Raw genomic sequence first — 12,624 nt, 5'->3', positions numbered from 1 at the left:
CAGGCCCCTATGAGAGTATTATTTTTTCTTTATCTATGTAAGACAAACCGGTCTAGATCTAGATAGCTATCTATCTATTGTGCCACGAATCCTGTTTAAATTAAGGACTAAGAATGGTATCTCCTGCTGGATCCTGGCATGCACGGTAAAAGGCGACTAAATGGGTAAATGAGGAACACACCGACAACACTGTAGAATTTACATATTTTTAAAATTTCAGGATTGGAAAAATTTTGGATCTGTATTATCAGGGCTGGAATTTTCTTTGACTAGCACCCATGACACCACGACAATCCACATTCCCCCCTTCCCCCGGAGAGCCGATGCAAATGCTGCCAAGGAAACGCTCCAATCGTGCAAAAAAAGTGAAAAAAAAAAGCAAATTGCCCGTTTTCATTCTAACAAATTTTAACCATTGTACTAATGTGAAAATTACTGGTCTGTTAAATTGCCGCACACATGAAATTCGACCATCGACTTTTTTCCTGCAATTTTGATAATCCACCTAGAGCTCCGCTCGGCTCGTCTGACCACAACATTTTAATACCTCCTGCATATCATCCTGTCATCAAAACAAGACATCATGGACGGCGAGTCAACTGTTTGAAGAATTAATATTTAAAGACTGAACTGTTTAAAATAGCCTTTACTTTAGTTTATTGTTCTTCAAACTAAGCTTCCAGTGCTGTAGTTATTTTATTTTCTGTTTGTGGGGTTCCTGTTTTATTATAAAGCACTTTAGAGCATGAATTCATGGAATTTGCACGCAATACAAGTGATTTGTTATTATTATCATCAATATGAACACTGGATTGCCAGTTTGTACCCAAAGCCGATCAGTGGCTGCGATTCGTCGGCAATTCTTGATTTCAGAATCCTATTACTTGCAGGAAGGCTGCGTCAAATATTTTTTTGCTGTTTCACTCGGTTCCAGTGCATCAGCGTCAAAATCCCCTTCAAACGGATGTCCTCAAGGATGCGTGAGCTCTCCGCTGCTATACATCATATACACAAATGATTGCGTATCAGAGACACCAGGTTGCGACATTAAATACGAAGACGACACAACACTGCTTGGCCTCCTGAATGACAGCCAGTCAGAATATTCATACCTCCAGCAAATCAACAAATTCCATTCGTGGCGTGTCAACAGCGAATTTGTAAATGTAACCAAAATGAAGGAGCAAAATTTTTACTCAACAAAACAAGCATCCAGAAAACACAAAAAAATCCCAAGACCAGACTAAAAACCGTTGACCATTTCAAAAGACCTCGGAATTACCATCGACAAAGACCTCCGCTTCACAACACATTCTGACATTATTCACAAAAAATGTGCCCAGCACCTCTATATTCTAAGGAAACTACGATCGTTTGATGTCAGCACAAATACAACTCCCTGGTTTTAAGCGTCCTCGCATACGGAATTCCTCCTCTGACAAAAAAAATAGCGGATCTGAGGAAAACCATCAACACTGATAATTACTATTTTAATTACTTTTTCCCCCTATTACAAGAGCTGTAACCTAACAATAATTGTTTATCGATGTCAGATAATATGTTTTTATTGTTGGTTGAAGAAGGGTTTTGAGTCGAAACATTCCGTGTTCGGTATTTTGTTCTTTTTTAAAAAGCTTTTATATTCATTTTTGTTTATTACTCATGTAACCAACATTTTAAATTCAATTTTTCACATCTACATCACGTACTGACATGCCGGATAACTGAATGCATTCTTGTAATGGACAACATTTTGCATTGGTTTGAGAGTATTACTATTACAACTAGGAGCCCATAATAATTTGGATTATCAGACCCAGGCATAGGTCGCCCCAAAAATAATACCGTTTTGATAGAGCATGTCACAAATGTAAATTTTAAAAAAATATAAAATAAAATACAGTAGAATTACTTTAAACCGAAATTTTGGGGACCTTCTAAACCATTTCGGTTTAAAGACATTTTGGTTTAAAGCAAGTTCCCGTTTTGCAATGTTTTTCAATGGTAGTAACTATTTAAGGAATTTGTTCATTTAATCGTATCATGGGTTTCCCGTTAATGGAGTTGTTGAATAAATGCTGTCTTCGTAACCATTAATTTTTTTTTTAAATTTATTTTTTTTATTTTTTTGTGTGTTTTAAAAATATTTTTGGGGGTTTTCGTTTTCAATTCAAAATTGTTGAAAGAGTTGAGTTCGGGATGCCGTGTATTTTACATATCTCTGTCTTGATCAACTTTTTTTTCATCGACTTCACATAGTATTTTGATTTTAAATTCAAACGTGTAAGCACAGTGCTTTCTTTTAGACAACTTTTAGTAAAATGCAAAGCTAAAATAAGATCGAAAGTTCTTGTGCGATAATTGATAATGAATGATGCCCAGCTACTCAGAGGTGAAGTGAAATGGAAATGAAAAGGCGTGTCAATGCTAAGCTGTCTTTTGTTGAAAAGCCATTAGGTTCAAAGGCCTAATTACATAGAGCCTCCCCCCCCCCCCCTCACACTCACATTTAAACAAAGAGGAAATGAAATGGCATGTCAATGGTAAGTTGTATACCACCCCCCCCCCCCCCCTTATCGTCGTGTTGCAAATCCAGTCAGTTCCAAAGCATCAACACATGAGCGAGAACATCTTGCTTGCGTGATTCTACACCCCAACTCCCCCTCTTTCCTCATTTTTCGCCTGCCAGTCACCCGCTGTCTTCCTTTTCCAGTCTGTGATTGTGGTGTTGGCCAAGCCCAAGTGCAGTGATTGAAGTGTTTGCCTCCCCCCCCCACCCCACCCATCACCCTCGTCTTATACTTACGCTCTGTTTAATATCGCCGGGCATTATTACGTGTGGCCTCCTTCCCGAATATTTGAATAAAAATATAGAGAGAAAAAGGGAAGGTGCTCTCAAGTTGTTTCGGTTTAAAGAAAGTCCTGCTTAGAAGTATTTCGGTTCATCGTAAGAATTAGTACAAAGATAATTAAGAAACTAGCACAATTTATTAAATTCTTTGCGGTTTAAGGTATTTTTCGGTTTAGCTTCTTTCGGTTTAAAGTAATTTTACTGTACATAAATAAACAAGGGAATTGAAATTCAAATTCTATCCCATCAATACTGAACAGAAGTTGGAGCATACTGAGATACTTGGAGTGGAATTTGGGGAAGTTGACAGTTTCAATCGTCCATATCAAAGTGATAAATAAGATAGTAAGTACTCGTGTAAGATAACGACCTGAAAAAGTACAAGAAAAAAAAAAAAAAAAAAACATCCCAAAAAATCTGAAAAAAAATGGACTGATTTTTTGGGATTTTTTTTTTTTTTTTTATTACTTGTATTTTCCTTTCTGCTTTGTCGGACACTGTTTCAGGCCCACTTTTTCAGATCTTTATCAAATGTTTAACTGTTAACCTCCATGTTTATTAGCACCTTTGTCTCACCCAACTTAATTGATTCAAGTCCAAGCAGGGATGCGGAATGAATTTAGAAAATAACCCACCCCCCTCCCATCTTTATCCCCAAAAATGAGCGTAGTATTGCATCTCCCCTAAAACGAACCTTGTACAAATGAGCAAATAAAAACACCTCTCTCAAGTCTCCTATTTTGCAAGAGAATGGGGCCTTTGTGGCACCAATTCCAATAATATTTACTTCCGCCTTGAGAAGGACTTTCAACACCCCTCTTCTTGGTTCTTGGACGTAGGAAAAGCTGCTGAGGTGTGAAAAAACCCCAAAAAATCCCAGGAAAAAAAACAGACATTAGGCATTCCTGCTGTATAGATATTACACATTGACCTGACCGTGTACAATCACTCATGACTTCCCACCACCTTCAGCTTGTTGTATAGACGTGTCCAGTCTCGAGACTTGTTTATCACACATGCTGATGTTTTCCTGGGGGGATGGGTGTGGGGAGGAGGAAAATATAAAGGGCAAAGTTTCATATGGATCAGGCTTGCCGTAGATACAAATACATCTTTATTTTTAACCAAATAAACTCTCCCCTTTCCCGAAAAAAAATGTGAACTTTATTCTAAAAATATCAATACTTGGGGGGGGGGGGGTCAATAGCTCAGTCGCTAAAGCAATCGCTTCACATACAAAGGGACCAAAAATCGATCCTAGGTATATGAAATGGAGATTTTTTTTCGGACTTGGTAGACTTGTAACTTACACTACAGACTTTACGCTAGCTTAATGTGCGGCTATGTGGTGTTGTGGTAAGACACTCGCTTTCAGATAGGAAGGTCCTGGGTACAAACCTCGCTCAGCTCATAGTTGAGTCCTTGGAAAAGGCTCTTTACTAACATTCTCTCACCACACCCAGGTGTAAAATGAGTACCTGGCCGAAAAAAAATTTGTAATATAGATTGTAATAACAGACGTCATGTCCCGTCCATGGGTGAAAGTTAACGGGGATCAATTTGCCTGAAAGACAGACCGGTGAAGCCAGTTTGCCTGAAAAATATGCTAATTTAATTTTTTGGCAATCTCCGACTTGCCGGTTGAGTGCCAACCTTCCCAGAGTGAAAAGTACATTTAATTCTATGACCCTAAATGTGTTTTTTTTTTTAAAGCACAAAAAAAAAGACAAAAGAACTTAGTCTGCATGATTGAAAACAGAATTTATATAAAAGCTTCCACCAAACCCAAAGCAAGATGATCTTTGTCATTGAAACACCCATTTGCAGCAATCTCTAGTGATTACAGTTTTACCCGGTTTATGGAGACACCAAGATAAGCCATCACTTTAAATTTGCATAATAAAAGGCTCAGAAATTGCAAATATCAAGGGCTATTACAATTCGAAACACCCCAAAGAAGTGATCAAGAGACCCCAACCATGGTACTTGTTTTGATGTTACTGTTGGTATAGGTTGTTGTAGTGATGATGCTCTCGTGGTCGTGGTGATAATGATGTGGTGGCAGTGGTTGTGGCAGTGTCAATGCTGTGATGGTGGTTGTAGCAGTGGTGACTACTACTACTACAACTACTACTTTTGGTTCAAATATGGGAAATACCCACCCATGTGATATACAAGTTGAATACCCCAAACATAGTCTTAGTGCATTTTTAAAAAACCTACAGCGTTCTTACAGCTCCCCATTTAATAATAATGATTTTAAAAATTAGATTCATACAAAATATTAAAGAAAAAAAATATTTAAAATGTAAACAATCAAATTACAGTATTTTCAGTTGTATTATAAAGGGAAATAACCCATTTATATTTATGTTTATTGGCAATGCAGTCCTTGATTGAAGGCTTCATTGTCAAAGATGTTGGTTCTATTTTTTTTTTCACTTGACAAGTTCTATTGAACAAGAAGTAGAAGCTTAAAATGAGATCTGAGACCATTTGAAGTATAAAATAAGCTTATATGCATAATTCAATGCAAATCTTCAAAAGTGGTGTCAATGGTTTTAGTGAATAACCAACTGAAAAGATAAATATAGTACAAAATGTGACTTAGCTGATGTGTAAACAGATCAAATGTATGAAAAAAAAGTGACACATGTGTTCAATTGTCAACTTTAAAATAATATTAAATAGTATTTCCAGTATTACAAGTTAACGGTGGTGCAATAATAATAAAGCCGTTAGAAGAGTCAAAATGCCGGAAGGCAATTATTACATTTACTAAAAAAACAATTTCCGGCATATGCCGGCGATTTCACCCATGGTCCCGTCCTAGACGTTAAGTGTTGCTGTTGGTCAGGAACCCCTTGTAAAGCGCTTTGAGCACGTTTAGTGGTTATTGCGCTATATAAAAGCTCAATTTAAATTTTAATGATCATTGATTTTTCATGTGACCAGACCTTGTAACTAGCACTAAAGACTAACTTAACCTTAATTATAATAATTGAACTTTCACCTATTTTAACAGTGCACAAGTAACACTTACCAATAACCTGTTAACAAGGGCTTTCCTCCGTGCCTTGTAGTCCTGGCGTTTTGACAGATCCCCTGGGGTGGCATCCAGCCTTGTCAACTCCTGCATGGAATACTCAGACTGACTCATGAAAAACTTCCTCTGCTTTTTCCACTCCTCAACAGCCTGCAATTGGAAAGCGTGTCATTTTTATAACAGCTTCAAAACAGAATGAGAAGAAAGATAAAGTGAGTAAATGTGACTCATAAATAAGGGAACAACACAAAACAAACAGCATTTCGGCCTTTGACCTTTCTCAAGTAAACACGAAATAATCTAATTTTATATATATATATATAAAATTAGATTATATATTATATATATATTATATATATATATATATATATATATATATATATATATATATATATATATATATTTATTTCTTGTTTACTTGAAAAAGGCCAAAGGCCGAAACGTCTGTTTTGTGTTGTTCCCTTATTTATGAGTCACATTTACTCACTTTATCTTTCTCTCCATTTTATGGGTTCATTTAGGCACCTCTAGTTTTTGGTTTTACTTTAAAACAGAACATTGTGGAAGGTTGATCTGATTTCTCCACTCATTTCTACAGATTTTGTTTGTAATCAATCACAGGTCCCAATACCTCAGTTGGTAGAGCACTCACTTCACATACAAAGGGACAGTTCGATCCCAAGTGAAGTTGAGATTGTTTAGAACCACGCTGCTCGCCATTGCTGGGCGACGTGACATCAAATAATCCAATTGAGTAGATTGCTCGACTTTTGTGACATGATGACAGACTATGTATCGCTGAGCGACCGAGCGACAAAAAATCCAAAAGAAAGTGATAAGTTTTGGTTTTCTTTTGAAAAATAAAAAAGGAGCATTCATTAAACATTACCCCTGGCTCCTTGGCAATTTTATCCACCATGTCTCTGCACAATAGACAAATTTCATCTATCCTGGCCTGGTGCTGGTCCAGAACTTTCATCAGCTCATCTGCTTCCTGGAAAATAAGTTTAAAGGCACAAATTTATAACATACATTTATACCCCTGGCTATGTGGTCTGACACTCACTCTCAGACTGGAGGATACAAGGCTCAAGTCCCGCATTACTACGCATCGTATTTTTGGGTTGTTGGAAAAGGCTCTTTACTCATATTCTTTCACCATACTCAGGAGTAAAATATGTAGCTGACCGTTAAAGGGATAAAAAAATAAAATTGTAATACTGCCTTACAAGCATCAATTCTAATCCTAAATGTTACGGTGCTGTTGCTTTGAGCACGCTTAATGGAAATTGCTCTATATAAATGCTCAAGTTTTTTTTTAATTTAAGGAGTTGGAGGGGGAGGGGGAGGGGGGGGGGGCAGTGGCGGAGTTTTCAGAGTATTTCTCTCTTATAAACCATACCAAAATCAATTAAGTGACCCAGAGCCTCAATACCGGAACCCTACAAAGGTGATAAAAATGTTTCGCAACTTTAAAAAAATTATTTTTACAAAACCAGAACCCATTATCATTGTAAATATCTAAAACGTAATAGCATCAGAAAGTAGGTGAGCCCACAAACAATTCCAAATAATCTATCAGTACCTTTTAATTTTTCAATGTCTCGAAAAAATAAAATTGAGCACTCTTTGTTTTTGTGGTCGAGCGATCTTACCTCCATAAGTATATATAGATTATTATCATTATTGTCATTAACATTATCAATGTTATTATTATTAATATTATTATTATCATCAATAAATACTTACTGGATCACACTCTTCTTTTTCTTTCTCATTGACAGTCTGAAAGTGAAATGAGATATTTTTAAAAAATGGAACCCAATTGTGCATCGTACATAAAATATAGGTCAAATGAGATTTGTAGGAGGTCTCTAGTTTGAGTCTCACTATGGGAGTACAAAGTAAAGAGTTCTTGAAACATTCTATTTGCTCACATTTTCTCATCATACTCGGGTGTAGATGAGTACCCAGCAGTTAACAGGATCGTCTATGTTGAAAAAAAAATAAAATCTTAAAACCTTACAGACATCAAGACATGTCATGTTTAGTGTTGTAGATGGCTTGAGCCCCTTGAAAACTGCTTTGAATACGGACTTTATAAACATATACGTTTTTTTTCTTTTTATATTTGAAAATAAAATGATGAAGCAATAAAAATAAAACCACTTAAATCTATCAAACAATAATTGTTAAAATCTGCAGGAAGCATGATATAGAGAATGCCAAGAAATCTTATAAATAGACAAAATAAAAACAAGCCTGTAGTTATAATGTTAAGATTTGACTAACTTGCAAACAACATACAAAAGCATGCAATATCAAGGGTGAAAAAAAATAAAAAGCATACAAATATATACAGAGCTGCCAATGCTAAATGAAGAAAAGTTGTAATTTTGATTGAAGTGTAATTGTGCAAAATAAAGGCATTACTCATTTACATATATAACACCAATCAGCTGCAATCGCTATTGGAAGATTCCTCTCCACAAAAAATTTGGTAACGGCTACCTCTGCCCAAATAACACTTGTTAAGGCATCAGAAAACAAGATAAGCTGGAAGTAGAAGATGAAAATGCAGCTTTCTTCTGTTTTCAGTCAGAGAAGATTCCGGACGAAAAAAAAAATAAATTCTGAAATCCCTCACACGACCTTGATGACAAAAAAGCATAATGAGGAACAAAAAAGCATAAATCAATAATTTGATTTAAAAAAGCATAATAATACACCTTTTTGGAGTATAGTTGGCAGCTCTAGTTATTTTCGTTTATCATACAGTTGGAGCCCTATAAAGCACTTACCGGTTTTCCAAAAACCATAATCCGATCTCCATTTTTAATGCCAAGTGATGAGAGAGACTTTTTCAAGCAAGGATCCTTTGGGTTGAACGTTTTGAATAAGGTCCGACCTTTTTAGAGATTGAAATATGGAAGCAAATTGTCTTAATCAAGTTAAAATTGTGTATTTGATATTCTCAAAATGCTTTTTGTTTTTAAGGGTTTTACAGCGCTTGCAACACATTTAGGTTATATCAGTGCCAGTAAAAAGGAAACTGGGATAGTCAAAAGTTCTAGAATTACAATAAAAGCAGCCAAGAGAAAGTAAGACAAAGGGGAACTGGGAACAAGTAGGGAATAGATGTAGATTCCAAGAGAATACCACCAATGTACTTAGTTTGAGATCACCTATTAGTCTCATCCGGACACAAGCACAAAATCCAACAAAGAGGAATACACTCGAATGCTTACACTATATATTCAAAATAACATAAAATAATACATGACATGATTTACAAGGAAAAAAATATCTTCCAAAACAATAACTATGCATTTGACTTGTTTCCCCTCCCAGCCAGGACTCTAGCCAGGGCCAGGACAAAACCAAGTAATCTCATGCCAAGACAAAGACAAAGCATGTTGGAAAACATAAAGGATAGAAGACAGTATGTACCTCCATGCCCACTATGGGAGGGCAGGAACCCCACCCAGTCAAAATGCTTGCATACCACATGTGAATAAGATGCATTTTTATTTATGAATTAAATAACAATAGTCACATGGAATGAATATTATTTCAGAAAAATGAGTAGAGCAAGGCATTTATGTTGATATTGATAATGATAATAAGAAATGAAATGAGTAGAAAAGTGCCAGAGAATAAAAACATTGCGATGATGGGGATTTGAACCACTCCAGTTGTGGATGGCGTCAAATGCAGAGCCACCCTCACCAAAAGTTTTTATTCTCTATTGTCCACTGATACTTTTTCTACAGAGCTAGCAAGTCCCCTTTGAACATACCTCTGTAAATAATCTTCTGAGCATGTGGTTGAATATTGGTGTGTTGCTCAATCGTCTGACACAGATGTTGGACAGTAAGACACTGATCATCATCATCTACACCAGGGTGGGGTGTGCTGACCCGAACTGGGAGCTTGTTCTTGCCTATTATTGACAATAAGAAATAGGTGAAAATATTACATCAGGAAATCACAAAAATTACTGTTGTTTTCGGATCCAAACTTCCGATTCAGGGGAAAAAATGAAAAAACAAACAGAACGAAGTGGCAAATCCCTACAAAGTACAAGTAATGCCCGATAGATTAAAGATAAAAGTAGGATTTCTTTTGTTTTAAAGGAAAATATACTGCACACTGTCACAATAAGGCAGGAACAATTAAAGTAGAAAATTTGTGCAACAACATCAGTCTGTGGCAGTTCATAGTTAATAGTTGAGAATATACCAACCAGCATGGTCCATGACAAAAAGAGGAAATATGGAGAGATAGAGAGAGAGAGAGAGAGAGAGAGAGAGAGAGAGAGAGAGGGGAGGAGAGAGAGAGAGAGAGGGAGAGAGAGAGAGAGAGAGATAGAGAGAGAGAGAGAGAGAGAGAGAGGGGGGGGGGGAGAAGAGAAAAAGAGGGAATTATTAATAACATCACTCCGTGGCAATAACATCACTTCATGACACCAACGTCACTCCATAGCAGTTAAAAGTACATTGATGAGTATGAGTGAGTTGTTGACAAACTGATACTGACACTACACACGGTCCTTGGCCTTGGCAATTGACGATTTGGCAATTCTTATCAAGGTCCTTGGGCAATTGACGCTATCATAAAAATTAAAAAATGAAACAATAATCGAATCACGATTCTCAACTCAATCGGACGACCGGGTGAGAATAACCAAAAGCCGTCCCTTGCCATTGCCATTGGCTGGGGCTATTCAATTTCAATTCTCGCCCTGGCCGGGTTATTTTTGGTGGAGGTGTAATTGTTTGTTACTTACTTTCTCCATGCTTCCTAATTGATTTTTCTGATATGGGTCCCATACTGTGCTGCCATTGCCATAGTCATATTTTAAAGAATCGGTTTGTCAAAGGAAATTCACTTTTCTTTGATTGCTGCTGGACAGCTCCAACTCCAACGGGCTCGCTCACTGGCTGTACTGATTGTGAAGGCAGTTGGCCGGTCGTTGCAAAGAGACTGCAAGATCCACAACCCGAATACGAGTCAAAAGAGGGCTCGGCTCATTAAAAAAAAACAACAACAAAAAAACAACAAAACTTGAAATTCACTTACCGACAACAAGAATCACGTCTACTGATGTCATGATGGCGTAGTTAACAAAACTCACAACTCACAACTCAAAACAAGAGACAGCGATGGAATGAGAAACTAGAGTTGCTCCGCTTTAGACTCAAAAACTTTCGTTTATTTATTTATTCATTCATTCATTCATTCATTCATTCATTCATTCATATTGTTTTTTTTTTTTTTTTTTTTTTTTTTTTTTTAATGATTTTTTTTTTCTGAACCGGAGAAAATGAATAGGGGGAATTCTTTGAACCCAAGTTTGAAATATAGAAGAATTCGTGGGGATTTAATTCAGGTTTATAGATTGGTACATTGTCTGGATAGGATAGACTTTTCTGATTTTTTTTTTCATATTCTAATATTACTTTTACTAGAGGGGACAAGTTTAAGATTTTTGTCTCTAGATGCAAAACAAACATAAGACAAAACTGGTTCGGTATTCGTATTGTTCAGAAATGGAACAGTTTGAAATTTGAAACAAAGAATGCAAAATCTATGGATTATTTCAAGGTGTTAGTAGACAGGGAATTATATGATGGGAGATTTATATATGACGAATAATACTTGTTTGCTCTGCTGTTGACATGGCTTTCAATCTTGTATGTATATATTATGCATTATTATATTATTATGGTTATCTTCTATACGCGTGTGTATGTGTGTGTGTGTGTGTGTGTGTGTGTGTGTGTGGGTTGTGTGTGCGCTTTGCATGTCACGGTTAAAGATATATGTTTGTACACCACATGAGTACATTTAAGTTGAAATACTATCTTTACCACGTGTATCGTTATTGTAATATTTAATCAATAGATTCATGGCATTACTAATTAATATTAAGGGCATTCAAAGGATCTTATCCTATTTTGCCCCTACCACATGTTATGTTATGTTATGTTAACTTATGGGCCTAGTTTACCATTGTTGTTAATGTTATGGACAATATTATTTTGCGTCATTTTTTTTTTTAGGTTTCCATTACAACAATGAGCCCATTGAGTTATCTGACCTGCAAATAAGTGCACGTCGTTTAAAAACAATATTACCATCGTAATATAAGCGATTAGTTGTTGTTAATGTAACGACACATACTAAAGTGTGGATATCATTATATAACATTTAAAGTTACAGTAATAAATTTATTTTAATGAACATAATAATATCTGGTATAAAGTGAAAGTTGCACACACACACACACACACACACATACACACACACTCTCTCTCTCTCACACAGAGAGAGAGAGAGAGAGAGAGAGAGAGAGAGAGAGAGAGGGTGGGGGTGGGGGGAGATTATACCAGTCGTAGCCTAGTATTTTTGGGAATGGCATCCCTCATACGCTACCTAAATTTGAATCTCTCTCTCTCTCTCTCTCTCTCTCTCTCTCTCTCTCTCTCTCTCTCTCTCTCTCTCTCTCTCTCTCTCCCCTCTCTCTCTCTCTCTCTCTCTCTCTCTCTCTAGTAAAATTAACTTCCTACTTTTCGGGAGGAACAGTATTCTACCACAAAGTACTTTCCGCCAGATCTAAAAGGCCTAACTCCCCAACCACTGACAAGTGAACAGAAGATAGAGCCTTTACTCTACACTAATTCCAATAGTAGTAGTAGTAGTAGTAGTAGTAGTAGTAGTAGTA

At 36.5% G+C, this 12,624-nt stretch overlaps 1 protein-coding gene across 3 annotated transcripts; it reads right to left on the bottom strand.

The window, feature by feature from the left end:
* Nucleotides 1-281: 281 nt before the first annotated feature.
* LOC144957385 (uncharacterized) lies at nucleotides 282-11,933 on the bottom strand. Of its 3 annotated transcripts, none has more exons than XM_078888637.1 (7): nucleotides 10,980-11,933; nucleotides 9,697-9,840; nucleotides 8,699-8,805; nucleotides 7,647-7,682; nucleotides 6,787-6,891; nucleotides 5,895-6,047; nucleotides 282-3,881 (listed from the first exon to the last, which is right to left on the bottom strand). In XM_078888637.1, exons 1-7 carry the CDS (start codon nucleotides 11,008-11,010, stop codon nucleotides 3,801-3,803), a joined length of 657 nt encoding a protein of 218 aa, XP_078744763.1. In that variant the 5' UTR covers nucleotides 11,011-11,933; the 3' UTR covers nucleotides 282-3,800. The 3 variants fall into 3 exon arrangements, with proteins under 3 accessions (XP_078744763.1, XP_078744762.1, XP_078744764.1); XM_078888636.1 differs by lacking the exon at nucleotides 10,980-11,933 and adding an exon at nucleotides 10,687-10,885; XM_078888638.1 differs by lacking the exons at nucleotides 7,647-7,682; nucleotides 10,980-11,933 and adding an exon at nucleotides 10,687-10,885.
* Nucleotides 11,934-12,624: the final 691 nt, after the last annotated feature.

This window comes from Berghia stephanieae, chromosome 11 (genome assembly GCF_034508935.2).
Source record: "Berghia stephanieae isolate SIO BIC M18660-M18661 chromosome 11, UCSD_Bste_1.3, whole genome shotgun sequence".
Classification (NCBI taxonomy): domain Eukaryota; kingdom Metazoa; phylum Mollusca; class Gastropoda; order Nudibranchia; family Aeolidiidae; genus Berghia; species Berghia stephanieae.
Note: the sequence above shows the minus strand (reverse complement) of the source record. Positions and strands in the feature narration are given on the sequence as shown.

What these genes read in the sequence shown, in the direction of transcription:
- LOC144957385 (XM_078888636.1), bottom strand. Translation starts at nt 10,729, where the DNA reads ATGGGACCCATATCAGAAAAATCAATTAGGAAGCATGGAGAAA. An exon ending in TTATGGTTTTTGGAAAACCG is followed by an intron (nt 7,683 to 8,698) that starts GTAAGTGCTTTA and finishes TTTCACTTTCAG; the next exon opens with ACTGTCAATGAGAAAGAAAA. An exon ending in CCCTTGTTAACAGGTTATTG is followed by an intron (nt 3,882 to 5,894) that starts GTAAGTGTTACT and finishes CCATCCCCCCAG; the next exon opens with GAAAACATCAGCATGTGTGA.